This window comes from Nycticebus coucang, chromosome 13 (genome assembly GCF_027406575.1).
Source record: "Nycticebus coucang isolate mNycCou1 chromosome 13, mNycCou1.pri, whole genome shotgun sequence".
Lineage (NCBI taxonomy): Eukaryota > Metazoa > Chordata > Mammalia > Primates > Lorisidae > Nycticebus > Nycticebus coucang.
Window position 1 is genome coordinate 81,754,506 of NC_069792.1, and position 24,698 is coordinate 81,779,203.

Here is a 24,698-nt window from a genome sequence, read left to right on the forward strand (position 1 = left end):
GGCACATTATAGGTGCTCCACAAATCTGAATGAACAAATGAGTGAGTGATGCCTGCATTATGGCCTCTGCAGGAGCCCCAGAAAGTACCAAAACAACCTGCACAACAGGGAATTTCACTCTTTCCAAAAATTGGTTGACTTTTTTTATTGTTGTTGTTGAGACAGAGTCTCACTTTTTTGCCCAGGCTAGAGTGCTATAGCCTCAGCCTAGTTCACAGCAACCTCAGGCTCCTAGGCTCAAGTGATCCTCCTGTCTCAGCCTTCCGAGTAACTGGGACTACAAGTACCCACTACCACACTCTGCCAGTTTTTCTATAATTAGTAGAGATGGGTCCCTCTCACTCAGGCTTGAACTCCTGACTCCAAGCGGTCCTCTGCCTTCGTCTCCAAGAGTGCTAGAATTACAGGCGTGAGCCACCACTCCCGGCCTAGCTGACATTTCTGAAGGGGCCTATTCTATGCCAGTCTCTACAACAAGCAAATCTGTAGACAAATACAATGTGATCAGTATTTCAGAGAGATACACATAGGATTCTTTGAAAAAAGGTATTTTCTGTGCCCCAATAATAGGCTGGGGAGAGAGTAGATGCGGGAAGGCCTCATGGAAGAGCCAGTTCTCGTAAAGTTTGGGGCCAACAGAAAGGGTGGGGCACACAGAGGACCTTCTAAGCAGGGGAAGAAGCTCTGAGGCTGCCCGATATGTGTTCCTGTAGCTTCATTACAAAGTTTTCCCTGATACTGGGTTTAAAAGTTGACCACACAGTCCTTGATTCTTTTGTCTCTCAGGAGACATTCATTTATCCATTCTTTTTCATTTAAGTGTCACCCCCTCTTCTAGGCACTGGGCAAATGACAAATCTCTGCCTCTGTGGACCTTATAGTCCAGTGCCCAGAGTCTATGCAACTCCTTTTTCCTGATGGTGGGCTCTCAAACAGGAGGGCTAATGTTTTTGTATTGTGAATGAGAACGGGAAAGGCCTATCCAGCCTAATTTTTTGTTACGTCATTGCTTAAATACACTCTTTACAAAAATACCCAACTTGTTATCCAAGATAATTTATTTTTTTTTTTTGAGTAGGATATCTATTTATTTATTTTAAATTTATTTATTTTTATTGTTAAATCATAGCTGTGTACATTAGTGCAATCAAGGGGTACAATGTCAACAGAGTAGTAAAAGGACCCGTAAGGAGACATCATCTGGCATCAGCAATTAGCCGTTCATAGCTTATCTTGTTTTAGCTACACCCCTACACCTTATTATTATTATTATTTTGAAGCAAATCATAGACATAATTTCAAATAGATTTTTTTTTATTTTGAACAATGGCTTTTAAAATCCTACCATAGGATTAACCCACAAGTCTGTGAGGCTGTGGGTTCTTAACTCTGTGTGCAACAAAGTTCTATCTAGATTTTTCCATATACCCTCCCTCCTTTTTTTTCATCTTCTTCTGAGTAGTAATCTGTTGTGAGACACATTTTATGACTTAAAAAAATCAAAGCAAAACAAGACAAAACTTTGTTAACCTGCTACTTCTTGAAACTTTTGAATGAAGACATTTGGTAAATCCACCTGTCAGCAGGACAAATGGATATTGTAAATGTTACATTCTTTTGAGATTTTCATTATTCAGCCACTCTAGGAAAGGGTTTTATGTTATTTTTTTGTATAAATCAGCCTTCTGTCTCCTTTTATTGGCGTTGTGCTTTAGTTTTTGACCTCTGACATTCATACTTGAAGAACTTAAAGTTTGTGAGAAGTGGTGAGAAGGATAAGGAGAAATGATTAATTTTCCTGTAGTTGATTATTGAAAATATTCTACCAACTGAGCAGTAGAAGAAATACAGGGAGGTTTAAAGAACTTTCTCAGTAGCTACTTACTAAAAGCACTTAGAAGGAAATTTATTTTCAGCTTGTTTAGATCTATTAAGGTGATTGTAGTGAAATAGTCTAATTGGTTAGCTAGATAAATGATATGTAAGCGTATATATTCTCTGCTATGTTATTTTTATTGGCAAGAAAGAGGGACCAAGTAATGGTTTGTAAGAAAGAAGTTAAAATTGTTTGGATAGCCTCTTCCTACCTTTTACATTTCAGTTACATTCTTGTTCCCTGTGTGATGAAGCTAAGTCTGGTCTCCCTTGCCTGGAAAATGTTCATAGTTGGATCCAGGAAAATGGTGATTGAGGCAAAGCCTTCTGGATATCAGTTTGCATTTAGGGGCAGGGATTTGAATTCTTTGTGAGTCCGTATTGTGATACACAGGGAAGCATAAGAAGCAATCTTTGGATTTTATTTTATTTTTTATTAAATCATAACTGTGTACATTAATGAAATCATGGGACACCATGAACGGGTTTTCTATACAATTTGAAATATTTTCATCAAACTGGTTAACATAGCCTTGCTGGCATTCTCTTAGTTATTGTGTTAAGACATTTATATTCTACATTTAGTAAGTTTCACATGTACCCTTGTAAGATGCACCCTAGGTGTGGTCCCACCAATTACCCTTCCTCCATCCATCCTCCTCCCACCCCTCCTCTCCCTTTCTCCTTTCCCCATATTCTTAGATCATATGAAAGCTATAAATTAGTTTCATAATAGAGCTGAGTACACTGGATACTTTTTCTTCCATTCTTGAGGTCCTTTGCTAAGAAGAATGTGTTCCAGCTCCATCCATGTAAACATGAAAGAGGTAAAGTCTCCATCTTTTTTTAAGGCTGCATGATATTCCATGGTGTACATATACCAAAATTTATTAATCCATTCGTGGGTCGATGGGCACTTGGGCTTCTTCCATGACTTAACAATTATGAATTGGGCTGCAATAAACATTCTGGTACAAATATAATGTGATTTTTGGTCTTCTGGGTATATACCTAGTAGAGGAATTATAGGATCTAATGGCAGGTCTATTTTTAGATCTCTAAGTGTTCTCCAAACGTCTTTCCAAAAGGAATGTATTGATTTGCATTCCCACCAGCAGTGTAGAAGTGTTCCCTTTTCTCTACATCCACACCAACATCTCTGGTCTTGGGATTTTGGGATATGGGCTAATCTTACTGGAGTTAGATGATATCTCAAAGTAGTTTTGATTTGCATTTCTTTGATGAGTAAGGATGATGAGCATTTTTTCATATATCTGTAGGCCGTGCACCTGTCTTCTTCAGAGAAGTTAATCTTCAAGTCCCTTGCCCAGTCTGAGATGGGATCGTTTGTTCTTTTCTTGTTAATACATTTGAGTTCTCTGTGGATTCTGGTTATTAAACATCTGTTGGAGACATAACCTGCAAATATCTTCTGCCATTCTATCTGCTCGCTTTACTTACTGTGTTCTTGGCTGTTCAGAAGCTTTTTAGTTTGATCAGGTCCCAGTAGTGTATTTTTGATGCTCCTTCAATTGCCCGGGGGGAGGGGGATCCTCCTCATAAAATATTCACCCAGGCTAATTTCTTCAAGAGTTTTCCCTGCACTCTCTTCTAGTATTTTTATAGTTTCATGTCTTAAGTTTAAATCTTTAATCCAGTGAGAGTCTATCTTAGTTAAAGGTGAAAGGTTTGAGTCCAGTTTCAGTCTTCTACAGGTCACCAGCCAGTTCACCCAGCACCATTTGTTAAATAGGGAATCTTTTCCCCACTGAGTGTTTTTAATTGGCTTGTCAAAGATCAAATAACAGTAAGTAGCTGGTTTCATCTCTTGGTTCTCTATTCTGTTCCATACATCTACCTCTCTGTCTTTGTGCCAGTACCATGCTGTTTTGATCACTATTGATTTGTAGTATTGTCTGAGGTCTGGTAGCGTGATTCCTCCTGCTTTGTTTTTATTTCTGAGTAATGTCTTGGCTATTCGAGGTTTTTTCTGATTCCATATAAAATGATGTATTATTTTTTTGAGATCTTTAAAGTATGATAGTCAAGCTTTAATAGTGATTGCATTAAAATTGTATGTTGCTTTGGGTAGTATGGACATTTTAACAATGTTGATTCTTCCCAGCCATGAGCATGGTATGTTTTTCCATTTGTTAACATCTTCAGCTATTTCTTTTCTTAGAGTTTCATAGTTCTCTTTATAGAGATCTTTCATGTCCTTTGTTAGATAAACTCCCAAATATTTCATCTTCTTTGGCACTACTGTGAATGGAATAGAGTCCTTGACTGTTTTTTCAGCTGACTATTGTTGGTATATAGAAAGGCTACAGATTTATGAGTGTTGATTTTGTAACCTGAGGCACTGCTGTATTCCTTGATCACTTCTAAGAGTTTTGTTGTAGAATCCCTGGTGTTTTCCAGATATACAATCATACCATCTGTGAAAAATGAAAGTTTGATCTCTTCTGACCCTATATGGATACCCTTGATTACCTTTTCTTCCCTAATTGCAGTGGCTAAAACTTCCATTACAATGTTAAAGAGCAGTGGAGACAATGGGCAGCCTGTCTGCTTCCTTGTCTGAGTGGAAATGATTTCAATTTAACTCCATTCAATACGATATTGGCTGTGGGTTTGCTGTAGATGGCCTCTATCAGTTTAAGAAATGTCCCTTCTATACCAATTTTCTTAAGTGTTCTGATCATGAAGGGATGCTGGATATTATCAAAAGCTTTTTCTGCATCAATTGAAAGAATCATGTGGACTTTGTTTTTTAATTTGTTTATGTGCTGAATTATATTTTTAGATGTACGTATATTGAACCACCCTTGAGACCCTGTGATAAAACCCACTTGGTCATGGTGTATAATTTGTTTGATGTGTTGCTGGATTCTGTTTGTTAGGATCTTGTTGAATATTTTTGTATCAATATTTATTAGTGATATTGGTCTATAATTTTCTTTTCTTCTTGGGTCTTTTCCTGGTTTGGGGATCAAGGTGATGTTTGTTTCATAGAATATGTTGGTAGTATTCCTTCTTTTTCTATATTTTGGAACAGGTTGAGTAATATAGATACTAGTTCCTCTTTAAAGGTTTGGCAGAATTCTGACATGAGGCCATTTGGTCCTGGGCTTTTCTTTTTTGGGAGATTTTTTATAGTTGATGCTATTTCAGAACTTGATACAGGTCTGTTCAACATTTCCACTTGATTCTGGCTAAGTCTTAGAAGGTGGCGTGCTTCCAAGTATTGGCCAATTTCCTTCTGAGTTTCATATTTCTGAGAATAAAGTTTCTTGTAATATTCATTAAGGATTTTTTTAATTTCTATGGAGTCTGTTGTTATTTTGTCTTTGCCATTTCTGATTGATGAAATTGGAGTTTTTACTCTTTTTTTCCTGGTTAGGTTAGCCAAAGGTTTATCTATTTTATTGACCTTTTCAAAAAACCAATTTTTTAATTTATTGATCTGTTGTATAATCCTTTTGTTTTCGATTTCATTTAATTCTGCTCTAATTTTGGTTGTTTCTTTTCTTCTGCTCAGTTTGGGGTTGGAATGTTCTTTCTTTTCCAATTGCTTGAGATGTCCCACTAAGTTGTTAACTTCCTCTCTTTCTGTTCTCTTGAGTAGGACTTGCAGTGCTATAAATTTCTATCTTAGGGCTGTCTTTGTGGTATCCCAGAGGTTCTGGTAATTCATGTCTTCATTATCATGTTGTCCCAAAAATTTGGTAATTTTCTTCTTAATCTCTTCCATGACCCAGCCATCATTCAGCATCAGGTCATTTAATTTTCATGTTTTTGTGTGAGTATGCAGATTCTGTTGTTACTGAGTTCAACTTTTATTCCATGATGGTCCAAGAAGATGCAAGGAATAAATTCTATTCTTTTAAATTTTCTGAGGTTAGACCCTTGACCTAAGATGTGATCAATTTTGGAGAATGTTCCATGGGTTAATGAGAAGAATGTGTATTCAATTTTGTTAGGATGAAATGTTCTGTAGATGTCTGTTGAATCCAATTGTTGCATGGTTAAGTTTAAATCTAAAATTTCTTTGCTGAGTTTCTTCTTTGAGGATCTATCCAACACTGCTAAAGGAGTGTTAAAAATTTCAGACTATTATGGTGCTGGAGGAAATCACGTTGCTCATGTCTGTTAGAGTCTCTCTTATAAATTGGGGTGCATTCTGGTTGGGTGCATAAATGTTAATAATTGAAATTTCATCATGCTGAGTGTTACTCTTAGCAAATATGAAGTGACTATCCCTATCTGTGCTTACTTTTGTTGGTTTAAAGCCTATTGTATCTGAGAATAAAATTGCCACACCTGCTTTTTTTCTGATTTCCGTTTGCCTAAAATATAGATGACCATGCCTTCACCCTGAGTCTATATTTATCTTTTAAGGTAAGATGAGCTTCTTGTATTCAGCAGATGTATGGCCTGAGTTTTTGTATCCATTCAGCCAATCTGTGCCTCGTTAGAGTTCAATTTAAGCCGTTCACATCAATTGAGAATATTGATAAGTCTGGTAGAATTTGGGTATCGAGTTTTTTGAAAGTCCAGTGGACATTTTTAATCCTTTCACCACTATGGAAGTTGGAATTTGATCCAAAGTTTCTGAGTTAGTTTACTTTTGTGGTGAAGGATTGTCCTGGTCATTATGGAGGGTAGGTCTAAGAATATCCTGGAGAGCTGGTTTAGTTTTGGCAAATTTCTTCAACATGTGAATGTCCTTAAAGCATTTCTCCATCATAAATGAAACTTTGTGAGTCCGTATTGTGAAACACAGGGAAGCATAAGAAATGATCTTTGGATTTTAAAGACAGAAAAGAATATCTGATCTGCTTGATATTAAGAAATTGAGATATGAAATCATCTGCAAGCAACTCAACCACTTCTAGCCTCTGCTTCCTCATTTGCAATTAGGGTGACGATACAAGCCTATTATTGTGCAGGTTAACTTACTTCAACACATAGTAGAGCCTGGTAGCCATTTTTGTCATGAGTGACATCACGTTGCTCATGACCGTCTGTTTTCTAATGATGTTGCACCTACACAAAGGAGATAGCAGATAGGTGTAACATATCTGTTACACCTTACATCTGACCTGGTGGCCCAGCTTCCAAAATGACTATTGTTTTTGTGGATTTTGTTTATTTATCTGTGGACTGGTGGTACAGCCCAATGTTTTTATTAAGGATCTTTAAGATGAAGTGCACCTCTTCAGTGATTAGGACACAGATGGAAATAAAGATTTTATTACTTAAACGACCTGAGGGTTACACGGTATGTCTGGGGGTCACCCACACAGAGGTCAGAGAGCACAAGGGAGGGAAGGACCTGTGGGTCAAAGCCTTATTGGATCTAGGGTGTTATCCAGACAGGTTTCTCATGAGGGCTTTTAATTGGTGGGTTTAGAGCAAGCAGGCATGAGTTCCAGGAGGACACACTATGACTATGAGTGGTCACTATGACATAACTGCATGGTCTGCTTGGGTGTGAGGGTTAGAGGGGTCAGTTGAGTAGGCTGTGTGTAGTTTTCCCTCAGGGTGGTGGTCTTCAGGGAACAGCTAAATATGCAGGTGCCTGGATCAACCATGTTGAGGACCTGGAGTGGAGTGTGGGTGCAGAACTGGAAACCGAGTCAAGGATAGCTGAACCCTGCTTCTGATATGAAGAAATTCAACTTATATTTAGAACAGATGCTGAGGCAACATGAAATTAAAAGAGTTTTTTACACTCTTATCTTGGCAAATATTCTTTGTAGCCACTATTTTTCCTCTTCAGAATGATGTTTTGCTAATCATTGCTGGAAAAATTCTGCCCATCTTTCAAAGTGTGACTCATAGGTAATCTTTCTCATGCAATTTCCCTAGAAAAGGACTCTAGTAAAATAAGTCCTAGATCTAACAATGCTATTGTTCAGCACAATCTTTCTCATATTAAAGTCGCAGATGTGTTTTCTTTTAGAAAATCTAAAGAAAAGCAATTTGGGGACACAGCCAACGTGTGAGTGGAGGTGAAAGATACAGATTTGGAAATTACCTAGAATGAGAATTAAAATTGTGTGATGGTAAAATCACAGGTGGATTGTACAGAGATGCAAGGCAACTTTAGTCTATAATCGTGGTTCAGTCATTGAAGTAGAAAAAAAATCCAAGGAAGGAGGGTGTAAAGGAGTGAACAGACAGAGGAGGAAACCAGGACAAATGCTTTTGGAAAAACTAAGAAAGAAGAGAATTTAGAGAAGGGGAAGACTCCCTGCAGGAATGGATTAACAAGCTGTGGTATATGTATACCATGGAATACTATTCAGCCATTAAAAAAAATGGAGACTTTACATCCTTCGTATTAACCTGGATGGAAGTGGAAGACATTATTCTTAGTAAAGCATCACAAGAATGGAGAAGCATGAATCCTATGTACTCAATCTTGATATGAGGACAATTAATGACAATTAAGGTTATGGGGGGGGAAGCAGAAAGAGGGATGGAGGGAGGGGGTGGGGCCTTGGTGTGTGTCACACTTTATGGGGGCAAGACATGATTGCAAGAGGGACTTTACCTAACAATTGCAATCAGTGTAACTGGCTTATTGTACCCTCAATGAATCCCCAACAATAAAAAAAAAATAAAAATAAAAAAAAAATTAGGTCAGTGGACACAGCAGGATCAAGACATCTTATATTTTTTATTATTTTTAATCTTGGAATTTAACCAGAAAACCAAGAGAAGTTGCAAAGGGAAGGAATAGAAGAATTAGAGCAACATGACCTTGCAGATGACAAATCTCAAGCCCTTTCAGCAAAGAGATGGAAGCTAGCAGAAAGGAAGAGGAGGGATATATGATAAAGACAGGATTTATGGAGCAGTACTCTGGAGAAGGCAGCAAGGATGGCTCAGGGGAATCATTGCTTCCCCTGTATACCTTGCCCTCCAATAAATCTGCTTATTTCCATAAAGTGAATGTAACAGTTAGGCATAATATTTTGCTATTGGCTTGCTTCTGCATTTCCATAGGGGTTTATTTTTTTAATTTCCAAATATTAAAGGCACAAATGTTTTTGTTACTTGGATACCTTTTATAATGCTTTAGTCAGGGCTATAAGTGTGCCCATCTCACAAATAGTGTCCATTGTACCTGCTAGTGTTCATTTTACCCCAACCCTCTGCCCCCATCCCTTCTTGATTTCCAAAGATGTTTACTTCTTTCTGTGCCCATGTGTGCCCATCAATTAATTCCAAATTATTAAAGAGTACATATAGTATTTGATTTTCTATTCCTGAGATACTTCACTTAGGATAATGGTCTCCAGGTCCATCCAAATTGCTGCAAAAGACATTAATTTATTTCTTTTTATAGTTGAGTAATACTCCATTTTTTTAATCCACTCATGAACGGATGGGAAGTTGGGTTGATTATGACATCTTTGCAATTGTGATTTGTGCTGCAATAAACATTTGAGTGCTGGTGTCTTTTTGATAAAATGACTTTTTCTCCCCCTTTGATTAGATACCCAGTAGTGGGATTGGTGGATCAAATGGAAGGTCTACTTTTAGTTTTTTGAGAAATCTCCATATTGTTTTGCATAGAGGTTGTAGTAATTTGTAGTCCCTGGACAGAGTGAAAGCATTCCTTTCTCTCTGCACCCACACCAGCATCTACTGTTCTTGGACTTTTTAATAAAAGCCATTCTAACATGAGTAAGGTGATATCTCATTGTAGTTTTAATTTGCACTTCCCCGATTATTATTGATAAGCATTTTGTCTTATGTTTTTTGCCCATTTGTTCATCTTTTTTTGAAAAGCTTTTGTTTATGTCTTTTGCCCACTTTTTCATGGTGTTTTTTTTTTTCTTGCTGATTTTTTTTTTTTTTTTGAGTTCTTTGTGTTAGCTGGACTAATATCCAGAAGCTGGATATTAGTCCTCTTTTGGATGTCTAGTTTGTGAATATTTTCTCCCATCCTGTAGGTTGTCTATTTGCTCTGTTGATTTTTTCCCTGGCTGTGCAGAGCCTTTTAATTTAATCAAATCCTGTGGTTCTCACTGCCTGCTCCAGCAGAGCAGGGTGTGCCCTGAAGTGGAGGGACATCGAACCAGTTTGAGCAGACCACAGGCAGCTCAGTACCAGCGTGCTTCTCCCTGGCATGGGAGTGAGAAGGGATTGATCTTGGGGAACCAGGCACAGGTTCATGGACTCAACCATGTTGCTCTGGGTGGGGGGCATGGAGGGGAGATTTGAGAACTAAATGAGGGAGGCCCCATGACAGAGCTGAGAAGAGAGTACAGTGAGGGTTGGAGCTGCAGTGTGCCCTTAGAGCACCCCTCCTCACCCTGGAAAGCCATGCTCTGGGCCAGGGACAGACCCTGGACAGGGAAACTCCAAGCCCACAGCACCACTGCTGATGAGCTTAGCTGGTGGCCAGACACTAAAGGAGACTGGGGCAAGGAAGGGGGCAGAAAAGTGAAACCCACTCCTTGCAGCCAGACTGTGAATCTATACACAGGTATTTTATTGGTACAGAAACTACTGCAGTGGTCTTGACTGCTTTAAACAGCTCAGTTGTCAAGCAATGGCAGAAAACCTGCTGCAGTTTTAAGCAGAGAACACAGTGGAAAGTTAAGCTATTGATGCAGATTGATACGAATGTGTTTAAAGGCCAGGAGGCATTTTTAGTCCCTGCATATTTCCTAATTAAAGAGACAAAGAAACACTCCATTTGTTAATAGAGAAACATGTTTTTAAAGTTTGAAAGGATATTGTGGTGTTTTCCATCTTTTATTGCTGATAAAGCAATTCCAAATGAGAATATCTGTGGGTAAGATCTTTCTAGACTGGGGACTAAGCTCATAGGCTAAGTAAAGAGACTTGAAGGTATGATTTGAATCCTTTGCCAACCTTTGTAGTTTTATGAGAGGTGTTTTAGCCTCCTGATTCTTCATTTCCACATTGATAAGATGGGGATAGTTATGCTGATTTTACGACTGTTATACAGAATTAAGTTTATTGGATGTATCTGCCCATACATGTATTGAAGGGTCAAGCAAAATAATTCCTCAAGCTCTTTCTACTTCTTCTCAAAGGTTGAAAAAAAGTGGCAGTTCTAACATTTGGGATGAGTTTGTACCATGGAATTCATTTCTATTAATATGTTCAGGGCTTTCAAAGCTTTTAGTAAAACTCATTGGATATTTTCTCTTAGACTTTAACTAACATGTTCCTATGTTTCTACTTTTCTTCCAGTTAAAGATTTAGAAAAGAGAAAGGAGCCGAAGCCCAGAGGCAAAGTTGTGGACAAAGGAAATGGAAGTAAACCATCTTCTCCAGAAGGTCAGAAATTCTTTTGATGGGCTGTTTTTTTTGTTTTTTGGGGGGTAGTTGGTTAATTACTCAGACAGTGCCACACGTGATGGTTGGTGCTATCCGAAGAGCCCAGATCACCTTTGACCTCTCCCATTCCTCCTTCCTTCCCTACACATGGTGACTGTCAACACTAGTGGGTGACCTTTCAGTCCCTGTTCTATGTATATATAAACATGTATGTACAGCCTGTCATATTTCATCTTCTGTGCATTGCCTTTTTACTCGAAGAACATTCCACATCACTACAGGCGGGAAGCAGGATCGCCCAATAGTAAATTGCCAATTTATTCATTTTCTTTGTATATATAGTAGAATTCTGCTGGATAAATATGTGCCAGTGTATTTAACCCTTCTACTTTTAATATCACCAATATCTTGCTATTAATAATTCATGGTCATATCTTGTAAATATCTTTGTTTGTGTCTCCTCTGCATGTGGTAGAAATTTTCTGGAGTATATCCCTGTTCAGTGGCAGTGCATGCCTCTTTCCACAGTTCCTCTGTCTGGTGTCCTTATATGATGTTTTCATGTCCAATATTTATACCCTTCTTCAAATAGTTTCTTGTGACTTCCTGAATTCAATATTTATCTCATTAATTTTTAATCTTTCTCATTTCTATTATATGCATTCTTTAAAGGTATAAATGTCCAAATAATGCTTGAATAGCGTCACATAGATTTTGAAATGCAGTTCTGTTATGATGTAAGCTCACAATAGTTTCTAATTTCCACTAGATTTTTCTTCTTTGGTGCACGAGTTACTTAAAAATATTCTATTAATTTCTAAACATCTGGAGATTTAGAAAAGGATTTTATTTGTTATTGAGTCTTAACAACTGCATGTGGTCAATATTCTTTGAAATTTGTCGAGATATTTTATTACTTCAATGTGGTAAATTTTCAAAACCGTACCACGTGTCCTTGAGAAAAATGTGTCTTCTAACCTCCCTCACCGAGTGTCCATTTCTATTTGTAACTCTGGTTATTTTGCTTTACAAAATAAGAGTTGTTATATTTTCCAAGAGAATTTTTCTTTCTCTTATTTTGTAATGACTTTTTATTCTTAGTAATTCATTATTTGCCTCGAAGACTATTTTCTCTGTGATTAATATTGAAATACCACCTGTGTTTAGTAGTCACATAATTTGTTACTTGTCTACTTTCTAACTTTCATTCTATTTATGAACTCAGATTCAAGATGAGTAATCTTATAAAGAAGATACGGTTTGTGTTTAAATAATCCAATCTCTGTATTTTACCTGATAATTTTAGTTAACTTAAATATATTGAAGTTACTGATAATTCTGGATTTATCAGAATTCATTTATTTTGTGCTTTCTGTTCTCCTACATTTTTCCTATTTTTTATATTTTACCTAAAATTGGTCAAATTTCTTTTTTTAAAAAATCCATTTTACTCCACTACTTTCCCAGAAATTATTCATTCCTTCTGGCTGTTTTTGTGTGTTTATAATTTAAATTTTACCACGTCTACAAAACCTAACAAAGCCCAAGACTAACCAATACCTTTCACATTTAACAAGAAGGTAAAATTTTATAATGCTTTAAATTGAATTATTAATCACATTATCTTATACATAATTTTTGACAAATACATTAACTTTTTTAACCTCATGAAGTTATTATATTTATTATAATTTTTTTAAGTAATCAGTGTTTGTCCTGATTTGCCCATAAAGTTTCTTTGCTCCTCATTGCTTCTTGTCTATCAGATCTTCTCTGTGCCTTCATTTTCCTTACAGAAGGTCTGTAATGGCAAATTTACTTTATTGGGACAGAAACATCTTCACTGCGCCTATTGAAAGATCACCTGGATTCCAGGTTAAAAATTGTTATCTCCAGTTGTTTCAAAGCTGTTTGACCATGTTTGGGCATCTGTTGTTTTATGGACAATCCTGTTTTTGGTCTACAAATCATTCCTGTTTAGGTAATTTCTCTTTTGTCTCTGGATGCTTTTTCGGCTCGATGTCTTTTGTCTCTGGTTATCTGCTGTTGTACTAGATGATCAGTCTAGTTGTAGATTTCTTTGTGCTTCTAGAATCAACATTTACCAGTATTGAAAAATTCTCAGCCTTTAATGCCTCCAATATTCTTTTTCCCAACCATTTATATTCTTTCTCTTTCAATTAGTTTTATAATATAGTCTCTTCTGATGATTCATGCTGTGCCATAAGCCTAGCTCATAACAACCTCAAACTCCTGGGTTCAAACAATCCTCCTGCCTCAGCCTCTCGAGTACCTAGAACCACAGGTGCACACCCACAACCCCAGCTAAATTTTCTATTCTTAGGCTGATCCTGAACTCCTGAGTTCAAGGGATCTTTCTGCCTTGGCTTCCCAGAGTGCTAGGATTACAGGTCAGGCATAAGTCAGCCATGGCCAGCCGATTTATATGTTTTAATGTAAATATTTTCTACTTCTCTGTTTTTATAAATGGCATTTTTGGTTCTCCCTCTTTCTTTTAGCACCTGAGATTCTAATTATTATTATTTTCTTTTTTCTAACCTGCTCTTTAGGCCTGTCTTTTTCAAGGAGGGAATATTTTATTCCTAGAAATTATATTTACTTCTTGATCATGTCTGCTACAAGTTGGATATGGTACTTTGTTACATTTTAATTTTTTAGTATTCTGACATTTGCAAAATGTTTATGTTACATTCCAAACACAGTATTTCTATTATTTGAAGTATTTTGGGGGGCTAGTTCTTCTGTTTCTTTATACTGATGTTCATTCACAGTGCTTGTTTCTCTGTATGACTTGTCACTTTGGTTTTTGGACTTCTGTGGGAATTCTTTACAGCGAGGTTTAACAGCACATCCCTCCAGAGAGGTGGCCTTTGTTTGCTGCCAACCTGGAAGCATTTTATGTAAATTTCATATGCCCTTAGGACTTATCCACAGTGACACATTAAGGATTTTTCTCCCCCACAGAGTTTAGGCCAATACAAACACTTTCCTTGTCATCTCCCTTACTGGAAAGCAAGTATTTTTCACTAAAAGTATGGCCCTTTGAGAGTTCTCCCTTTACAATGAAAAGTATCAATTTCAACTTCCTACTTGGAAGGAATCTAAGGTCTTGTCTCCCATTTCAGCATGACAGGTAAAGCTTGACTTCTTGATTGATAAGCCCCTGGTTAAGGTGAAGTCTGCAAGATATATTTCCCTTCACAATATGTAACTTACGGGGAGATTATTTTGAGACTATGTAAATATTCTGTTTCTCATTAAAATCCTCTTTACAGTAGAATGCCAACTAATAAATGTAGAATAAACTATGGAGGTAGAAAAATCATTTGAGATGCATCATAATGGTAACTGACTCACACAAGAATTGTGATATCAGTTAGACTAATAGATTCTTATTTTATTTGATGGATTATAAACTCTTATTGTTATTTATTTTCATGCTCAGATTGTTCCAGATTTTCTCAGTAGGAACTATTTCAAGCTGTTTCCTATTTTTTTTAACCTGCCCCCACCATTCTTTAAACTACTTTTTTACTTCCTGTTTTATAAACTTTATATTCTAGGTTCTTCTTATACTTTTTCTGCTTAGCCACCTAATGAAGCATTTTTTCTAGGAGTCCTGGTTTCTTTTCAAGGAAAATGGTATTTAAAACCAAAATTTGAGTCCTGGATGTGCTTACTGCTTCTGTAACATCACAGTATTATCTATATAGCTTTCCGTTTATATGTCACAAATCTATCAATCTATTTTACTATATTGAATATCTATTTTACACCCATATCCCAGCATTTCTTCTAGGCCTCCTTCTTTCCATATTTATAAATCCCTTTTAAAGAGAGTAAGAAATATGGCTCCCAAGATACTAAATGTATCTACTAAAATGCCCAGTTATGGAAATAGTTTTAGAATTACTAATCTGTACACACCACAAAGGAGACCAACAAACCAATCTATTACCTAGAGTTCAATATTTGCTGTTAGTCTGGAGTATATAACATATGTGTTCCAAAAGATCTTGGCTTAGTTCTTTTCTTCTCTATTCACTGCACTTTTTAATACGCTTTTTATTTGTGAGTATGTAAAACTTCGATGTAGTTCCTAAAGTAAAAAAAGTATACAAAAGGGTCATACTCAAATGAACTATCACTTCTAATCCTTCCTCCCAGCTTTATTTGCCCCTTCCAGATAACCAAATTCAGTAGTTTTTGAATTATCTTTTCTTTGCTTCTTTATGTAAAAATACATTTGTTAATGAATGGAAGATTTCATAGGTCAGTTCTCAGATTTGTGGATTGGTGTGTATATATATATATATATATATATATATATATATATGTATACACACACATATGTATATATTTTTTGTTTTGCTTTGTTTTTTTTGCCACTCCAGTGCTTACAGAATGACATTCAAAGTAAAAATCTATCTTCTATTCACAAATTAGAGTTTGGCTTCAGAATTTGTTAGCTATATATTTCTGAACTGTCCTAACTTCTCTGTTCTTTTCCCTGATGCGCATTTCTCTCGTCCTTCCAAAACCTAGGATTGAGTGAAATAAATTAGGAACAAAGAAATGGATAGTGGAAAATTGAGGGTAATATTGGCACATGTTCTGATAAATACTCACAACATCTGGAGAAGGAACATTCTCTCAGAAGATCATTTGCTTCCTCATTCAGGATGTGTTTATGGAAGGGTATTTCCGGAGCCCTTTCAGACAGGTGTTATTGAAGTGATGAAGACCTGGGTTAGGGGAAGAAATCTCGTGAGGCTCATGGAGAAAAGGTGGCTTCCTCTTTGAGGTGAGGGTTCCCAGGGGGTGTGTTCAGGTACAGTGAGGACTTCGTGAGGAATTGGTTGTGTAGAAGAATTGTCTTAAGAAGTAAGTTATAAACAATGGTGACAATCCAGGCCAGAGTTAGGGCTCACAGGAGGTTGAAGGAGAAGCATTAGTGAGGTCCACCGTAGACAAAGACACCTTCCTACCCAGGTATTTAACGCAGCACTTAGCCTAAGCCTCCTCTTCCTGTCTCGTGATTCACACCAAACTATGCTGCTCTTTGTTTTCTCTACAGTCTACAATTTTCTGGAATAAGAGTCTACATTGATAGTGGCTCAGATACAATCATACATATTTCACATATTTTCGAATTTTAGTTTAAATGCAAAGAGCTAAGATCCTTGACAGAAGTTGCTATGCAATTCAATAGTTACTTGTTTTTAATCTCCTGTACATGTTTCTTCAATAATCCCAAACCAACTTGCAAACAGAAGTGGTATTTGCCTTTGAGCATAATATTGGCACATTTGCATTAATGGCTATTTCCCCATTGTTTGTCCAAACAGCTTTCTTTAGTTATTTTTGGAGTTTTGCACAAGAATGCAGAACCAGATTGAAAAAGATCATGAGACAGATAGGAAAAGAAAATGTAGGATTTCTTTTTCATTTTCTCTCTCAATGCCTTTTTCAATTAAGTTCACCACCCCTCTTTGCTTTTTTTCTTTTTGTTTGTTTGTTTAATTTTAAAAATTTGTAGTTATTTACAGTGAGAAGATAAGGGATGTGTCCCAGTGCTGTCCTCATCTGTGGGAAGTATTTCTTCCTTCTTTCTCCTTTTCTTTCTCTGCTTCCTACTCATCTTCTTCTTCCTACCTCTTCCTCCTCTTCATTCTCATTTTTATTATGATAATTATTAGCTAGTCAGCGGGCATGGTGTTCTAGCAGCAACCCTAGTGCTGGATTAGTGCTAGAAAATCAGTGCTAATCAGTGCAGAGGGAATATGGGGAGCTCTCTGTGCTGTACCCTGCGTGAGGAAAAAGTCTCCTTGAGAAAGCATAACCATGGGTCTGGGCCACGCAGAGATTAGGTGTTCAAATATACAGTCACCACATGCTTTTAGGTCCTCCCCATTAAGAAATTAATATAAAAATTGCTCTAAGCTAGTCAGAGCTGTGTGTTGCCTGACAGAAGCAAACACAAAATCACATTTGAGCCACATGTGCTCGGCTCAGATTCTGAAGATTGCCACAGATAAAACAAGGCCAAACAGGATTTTATAATCCAAAATTTCAAAACACAGAAGTAAACCATATGCCGTAAGGAAGAGTCAAAAGACACAAATACAGTGGCCACAGAATTCCACAAATCTTAATTATGGAATAATTACAAAGAGACTATATAACAAAAAAATTCATTAGGCTGGGGACAGTGGCTCATGCCTGTAATCCTAGCACTCCGGGAGGCTGAAGCAGGCAGATCACCTGAGCTTAGGAGTTCAAGACCACTCTGTGCCAGAGCGAAACCTCGTCTCTAAAATAGCCGGCCGTTACGGCAGGTGCCTGTAGTTGCAGCTACTTGGGAGGCTGAGACAGGAGGATCATTTAAGCCTAAGAGTTTGAGGTTGGTGTGAACTATGCTACCATGGCAAGGGTTGCTAAGGGTGACAACGTGAGACTCTGTCTCAAAAACAAACAAATGATGATATCATTATTGATATCATAGAAATATTCAAACAAGAGAAAAAAATGAAAGACTACTGCAAAAAAAAAGAGAGTAGGTTTGAAAAGGGACTGAATGAACGTAAAGAGTTTTGAAGAGCATAAATTAAAAAGCCACACCTAGAAAGAGGATGTTGGTAAAACTGTAGGATACCGAAAACAAAGATTAGAATTCAGCAGACAAAACAGAAACAAGTAGAAAGAAAGGGACGCCTGAACCCCATTTCTAAATGATGGAGATATGGCTATGTGCTATTACCTGTTCTTCAGTTCTTTGGACTAATAAATAAAACCACTGTTTTTTAAAAAAGGCAATGTTAATTAACTTAGATGAAACCTTGACAAGAGAGATTCAAAAAAGACAGGATTCCTCTCCACCGGAAATACAGCTAGTCTACAACATACTTTTAAATATTTTCACCTAAATGTTAGAAGATAATTGATATTACGAAATTGGGAATTGCCACTGTTTATTTATTTATTGGTCCTCATAAGAGCTCATTAAAATACATGTTGAGTTCTCAGAATCTGTGTGGGATTTGCTTCTTTTCTTTTTTAGACTTGGTTTCCTTATGATCTACCTTTACTGGGAAATTCGAGTCAGGAATTTTTGGCTTCTGTTAAAAGAAAAATGCTCCAACTCATATAAGCAGAAAAAGGAGTTAATTTGGTTTGTGTGTTTGAGGCACGGTTGGATGTAAGTTCTCAATCCATCATCAGCTGCTCTCTCTTGCCTCTCAATCTCCTGGCTCTGCTTGCTTAATGAGATGGTTTTATTTCTATGCAGAGTTCCCAGCATAACGTGGTAATGAAGGCCTGCAAGAGTTGCAACATTACATCGTAGTCAGCAGTGTCAATCTCATTTTGTCCATGTTTAGACAAGAAATCAGAAAATAAGATGAGTGATTTTCCAGCTATCGCATTATTACAGCGATAGTTATTTCTTCCCATAATTTAACTTTTTCTTTCTCATTGTCCTTGTTAGTGCTGTCAGGCTGGCTTAGTAGCCAGTATGCAGGGTTTTTTGACAAACTTCCCTTGAAATGAAATTTTTCTTTATATCCCACAAAGGACTGTGTGACCTTAACCGTGTTAACTCTACAAACCTCAGTTTCCTCATTTGTAAAATGAACATAATAATTGTTAATGATGTGCAGCATTGTTAAGAGGATTCAATGGTGTCATGCGTTACATATAACATGCATGGTACTGAGCAGACACTTGAAGACAGTCAGTATCCACCCTTTTTCCCTCCCTGTCTTTTGCACATATGTATGTGTGTCCTGTTTTTTAAAGTAAAATACTATATTTTGGAATGTAGCAGCATCTTACTTACAGACCTTTAATATTTATTTGTGACTTTTTTGGGCTTGTTTTAGACTCAAGGAGAGAGGTTCAAAATCCCTAGGAGAAGATTAAGAATGACTGTCTTTATTAAAGGAATTTTTAATAAAGCAGAAAGAAAAGTTTCTGTTTTTTTCCCCCCCTTGATGACAAGCATTATAGTTTATACACTCAGGAATTCACACAAAAAAGAATGAGACAGGATCGGCCATTCAGAAAATAATAGTTGAACACCTCTAAGATGCGCTACCCCTATGCCTGAAATAATATCTATGCACCCCTAAGGGTAAGGGGATGAAATTCTGCTGGCAGGAGACTTCTACTTTTCTCCTAATTCCTACCTCATTGCCTTTGTTAAGTTTTACAGAATTTTGACACTTTTCCCATGGCCTCCAGCAAAATTCATCCTTCTCAATTTGTGAATGCTCCAGTGGTAAGAATTCAAATGTTTTCATTCTTAAAAAAACTTGTGATGTATTTTTTTTAATAAATCATATACTTTATTGCTATTGATTTTGGCAGAGTCTGTCTTCCATAACAATGCTTGGGCTTGTCTCACTGGTACCTTCCTTCTCCTTTAAGAATCTTCTATTGAACATCTTGTCTCTCTACCAGCAGGGATGACTGCTGGTGTCAAGTTGAGCAGTGTTTTTGACCTTAGAAACTATAAAATATCAAGCTCTATTTGTTAATAGTGAAGTAGACGAACAGGTGTGATTGAGTTGCTGTATTTTGTAGAAAATCACTTTAACCAAAGTTAACATATAGCTAAATCATGTAGTAATATATACAGAGCTGAAAATAAATGGGCTATAATACACTGACTCCTGAAGTTAAGCAGATTTCCATTTTAAAACAAAGGTGATCTGGCCAGGCATGGTGGCTCATGCCTAGCGCATGGGCGGCCAAGGCAGATGTGTTACTTGAGCTCAGGAGTCCAAGACCTTAGCAAGAGTGAGACCCTGTCTCTACTAAAAATAGAAAAACAGCTGAGTATTGTAGTGAGCACCTGTAGTCCCAGCTACTTGGGAGGCTGAGGCGGGAGGATCACTTGAGCCCAAGACTTTGAGGTTGCTGTGAGCTATGAGGCCATGGCACTCTACCTAGGGTGACAAAGTGAGGCTCTGTCTCAAAATAAATAAATAAATAAATAAAATAAAAGATAATCGGGCAAAATAGCTTTTCCTTAGTCAGTATTAACTTACAAAAATCAGTAAATAATCAAATAACTGTACATATAAAAATTTAATGCAAACTTTAAAAATATTTAAGAAAACACATTTTTTGAAGGAAGTAAAATCAGTTGTTGGTATCTTGCATCGTGGAAGGTAGAGATTGGAGAGGCTAAATAAGAAGAGATGGGAGGATAAAAATGGAGTCGAAAGTTTCAGAGATGGGGATGGTGGGGGAAAAAAGAGGAATTGCCTTGAGAAGAAATGGAAAATAAATATTATCAAGTGGAGTTGAATTATGCAGAGATTTGAAAAGCACCAAAGTTTTAAATAGTTGAGGCTTTTTTTTGTAGGTGGGGAGGGAGGAAGTACTCATAGAATGTAGAAGTTCAGCCAGTTAAGGGGAAAGTGAGGGTCCTCACCCACTCCACCCAGGGTGGTCCTGCATCTGCTTTCATTAACAGAGATCTTAGTATTCTCCATGCAGGTGGTGTTCTTTGGGCATCCTGTCTATAATTGAGTTGAAGTCTGTCACCTTGCCCAGTCCTGAGGGCACATAGAATCCCTCTGCTGAATGATAGCCCTTTAAATATTTGAAGACAAATCTCATGTCTTCTCCCAGTCACGGTTTAGAGCAGAAGAGAAATGTAATGAACGCTGTGTTTACAGATCCATTACTCTTAGACGTAGGGCTCTGGGTGACAGCTAGAATGTTCTTTTGGCTGTGGTGCCGCAATTGGGCCCCACATTCCTATACATTGTCACGGAGTTATTTATCCCAGGTGGAATATAGGACAAATGAGTGGGGCTTTGATTTCATGCTATCTTTAATTATAAGACACATCAGTCTTTCTTTTCTCCTTTCTTCCCTTTCTCCCTCTTCTTTAAAATACTTCTCTTCTGTGTTAGGTTGAACAGGTCAGGATTTGGGGTTAGTTTTAGATTTGGATTCAGCTTTTCCACTTGCTCAGTGTGTCATGGTGGCCAAGTCATTATTTAACCTCTATAGTAATTAACCTTTCTTTATCGTGAGGTAGGAAGAACACCTATCTTATAGGATTAACACTGGGCTTAGATAGAAAAAATGGATGCAGAGCCTGGGGTGAAAGTAGTCATTAATGGTAGGTCTTTATTTTTTACCAATGTAAAGAAGGAGGCAATGAAAAGTGTCTGGCACAGTCAGTAAATAAATTACTATATGTATGTCAGGTTTCTTCAAAAATGGAACAATAGGACCATGTACATAGAAGGTCTGTCTGAAAAGCATCCATCCATGTAACGTGAAAAATATGAGAAACAAGGGCTGGATACTTCCTGGACAGATCTCCTATATGTTGAAAGAGATTTATTATAAGAAATGAGCTTTGGGATTATGGAGGTCCAGGAGTCCTAAATTCTGCAGTCAAGAGGCTAAAGACCCAGAAGAACCAATAGTGTAGTTTTAGTCCAAATCCAAAGGCCTGAGAACCAGGAGAGCCGATGGCATAATTTCTAATCCAAACATTGGCTGGCTGAAAACCTGAGCAGAATTGGTATTTCAGTTGAAGGCGTGAAAAGACCAATGTACCAGCTCAAGGGGGTCTGGAAGGAGGAGTCCTCTCTCTGTGTCATTTTGTTCTATTTGGATCTTTAGTCCATTATATGAGGCCCATCCACATTAGGAAGGGACATCTGCTTTATTCAGGCTAAAATCTAAGTGTTAAAATCATTCAGAAATGCTCTCACAGACACGTCCAGAACAATATTTGGCCAAATGTATGGGCACCCCATGGCCCAGTCAAGTTGATATAAAAAACTTAACCACATTGCTGTATAATACATTTCTAGACAGCAAGAAGTTCTGTGAGGAAAAATAAAACAGGATAAAGGAAGAGAGTGAGGAGCAGTACTGTTTAGATAGAGTTGTCATGTGGAGGGTTATTTTGAAAGGTATTTCTCCACCAAGATTGGATTAAATGAGAACTAATTCTCACTCTGATTCATGGGAACTCTAAGAACAACTGCAATGAGCTCTAGCATCATATCCCCTACCTGGACAATTTCTGATGTTATTTCCCAAGGCGGAGGTCATCCATGTTGCATTCTGTGATGACAACATCTGTTACAGTGACAGCGTGGTATGTCTGCAAAACCACACTCGGACCAGTCAGAAGACTTCGCATCTGGTCCCGGCCAGTAGTAACCAGTGAGTTAGTGCTCGTCCTCTCTGATCTTCAAAGTCAGGACAGTAATGGCTTCTCATGGGAATATGGTGAAAATCAGAATGTGCCAGTGTATTGAAAACCCCTTTTAGAACAATTGAGCTTTTGACAAATAAACAATGATGTTAACTCTTTTGAAACAAATATCTTTCATCACGGGGCCAAAGCCATTCTCCGCATGGTAACAGCCAGTTTCCAAGAGTTCTACTGCACTAAATTCTTAGGGATTTTCTTTTGCTACTGTTTGGAAACTTGAATTTAACCTCACAGGAGACTTTAAGTGAAAAATCGGTCTGTGGCCACAGCTTTCCTTGAAATGTCTTGGTTAATGAATATCCTAGTTGGATATTTGGCTAGTGGCATAGAAAAGAAAATAATTCGAAGCCACTAGATGAATCCTAGACCAGTTGTAGTGAATTCTTTGTGAGGTTTTCTGACTATGTATTAAAGCAGTAAGAATAAAAATAGTACACACTCTCCTTTCATTCAACTTAGCCTCCAGCATTGGGAAAATATCAAGGAAGACAGGCAACTTTGATACAATTTCCCTGATCCCTAAATAACTGCAATCCACTTTCCCAGTGTGGTACAGCAGCAGGGCAGGAGGACAGACCACACTCAAGTGAGCCATGATGACTTTTTTCTCTAATGCTCTGCTGAAAGTTTGACTTATATGAAAAGAGGAATTATTATTATTACTTTTTGAGATAGAGTCTCACTATGTCACCCCTGGTAGAGTGCTGTGGCGTCACAGCTTACAGCAACCTCAGACTCTTGGGCTAAAGTGATTCTTTTGCCTCAGCCTCCCAGGTAGCTGGAAAAATGGAATTATTTTTTTAACAGCACAAACTCTTAGTTCACATTTATTGATGTACCATATGTCAAGAGTTGATCTAAATAAAGGGGCCCAAAGGACAAGCCACAAAAAACCCCTGACCTCTCAAGGAGTTCACAGTCCATTCAGGAAGATAGAAATGGTGGCAAATCATAATAGTATTCCAGTGTTATGAGAACAACAAAGAATGTGCAAATGCAGACATAGTCAAGGGCAGGTAATGAGTCCCATCTCAGGACTGTGGGAAAAGATTCATGGAGTTGGTAAAGTGTAATCTGGGTTTTGAACGATGAATAGGAGTTTACCTGGCAGGAAAAAATATATATTCTGCTATCTATTCCCCTTTTTCTATTTACATTCACCGTTATTGGTCAATATCTTTACCTATAAATACATCATAAATAGTTCTATAAAAATAGAAATTGGGTTTAATTGGAATGCCATTAGAACAAAAAGAATAATGTATTTTTTTAATGAAGAAATTATTTTAGAGACAATCTCACTTTGGAGTGCAGTGGTACAATTAATAGGTCATTTCAGCCTCAAATTCTGGGCTCAGGTGATCTTCTTGCCTCAGCCTTTGATGTAGCTCTGATTATAGATGCCAGCCACATGCCCAGCTAATTTTTAAATTTTTAGTAACAGTAAGTTCTCACTGTGTTGCCTAGCCTGGTGTTGAACCTCTGGCCTCAAGTGATTCTCCCACCAAGGCCTCCTAAAGTCAATAATATACTTTGTTTATTTATTTTTTTTGGGGGGGGGGCACTTTACCGCCCTCGGTAGAGTGCCATGACATCACAGGACTCACAGCAACCTCTAGCTCTTGGGCTTACCTGATTCTCTTGCCTCAGCCTCCCGAGCAGCTGGGACTACAGGTGCCTGCCACAATGTCTGGCTATTTTTTGGTTGCAGTTTGGCCGGGGCTGGGTTTGAACCCGCCACCCTCGGTATATGGGGCAGGAGCCCTACTCACTGAGCCACAGGCGCTGCCCTCAATAATATACTTTAAAAGGAAGATTTTTGACTTGGTAATGTCACAACATGGTCATTAAAATAACATAGACACACTCTTCATGTCTATGTTATTAGTAACGCAGTTACTCTTCATGTGTTTTTGTTCACTTTTATAAAGTACTTTATCACATCTGAACTTACGTTGTCCTCTTTTTGAGAATTTAAGCTGTCTGAAAGTGAAACTTTTTTGTGTTCCTGGTTGCTCGGTATAGTGTTTGACACACAGTAAACATTAAGTAAATGTTTTAACTAAATAAATAAATTTCATCAAGGAAATCAGTTGCAGAGCAACAAATTAATAAACATGGGTTTACAGTTTCTTGTGATGTCAGTAACACAATAAAATTGGCATACAATTATTGGTACAGGGGCACTTTTCATGGGCCCGTTCTGTTCTAAATGGAT

The 24,698-nt window shown here is 37.5% G+C and overlaps 1 protein-coding gene across 4 annotated transcripts in view; it reads left to right on the forward strand.

The window, feature by feature from the left end:
* Positions 1 to 24,698, forward strand: part of COL14A1 (collagen type XIV alpha 1 chain) — a 239,651-nt gene that overhangs the window by 48,805 nt on the left and 166,148 nt on the right. For all 4 annotated transcript variants that reach the window (XM_053558381.1, XM_053558382.1, XM_053558383.1 and 1 more), the window contains exon 5: positions 11,119 to 11,205. In XM_053558381.1, the coding sequence (XP_053414356.1) occupies positions 11,119 to 11,205 (87 nt within the window). The remainder of the gene's footprint in view (positions 1 to 11,118; positions 11,206 to 24,698) is intronic.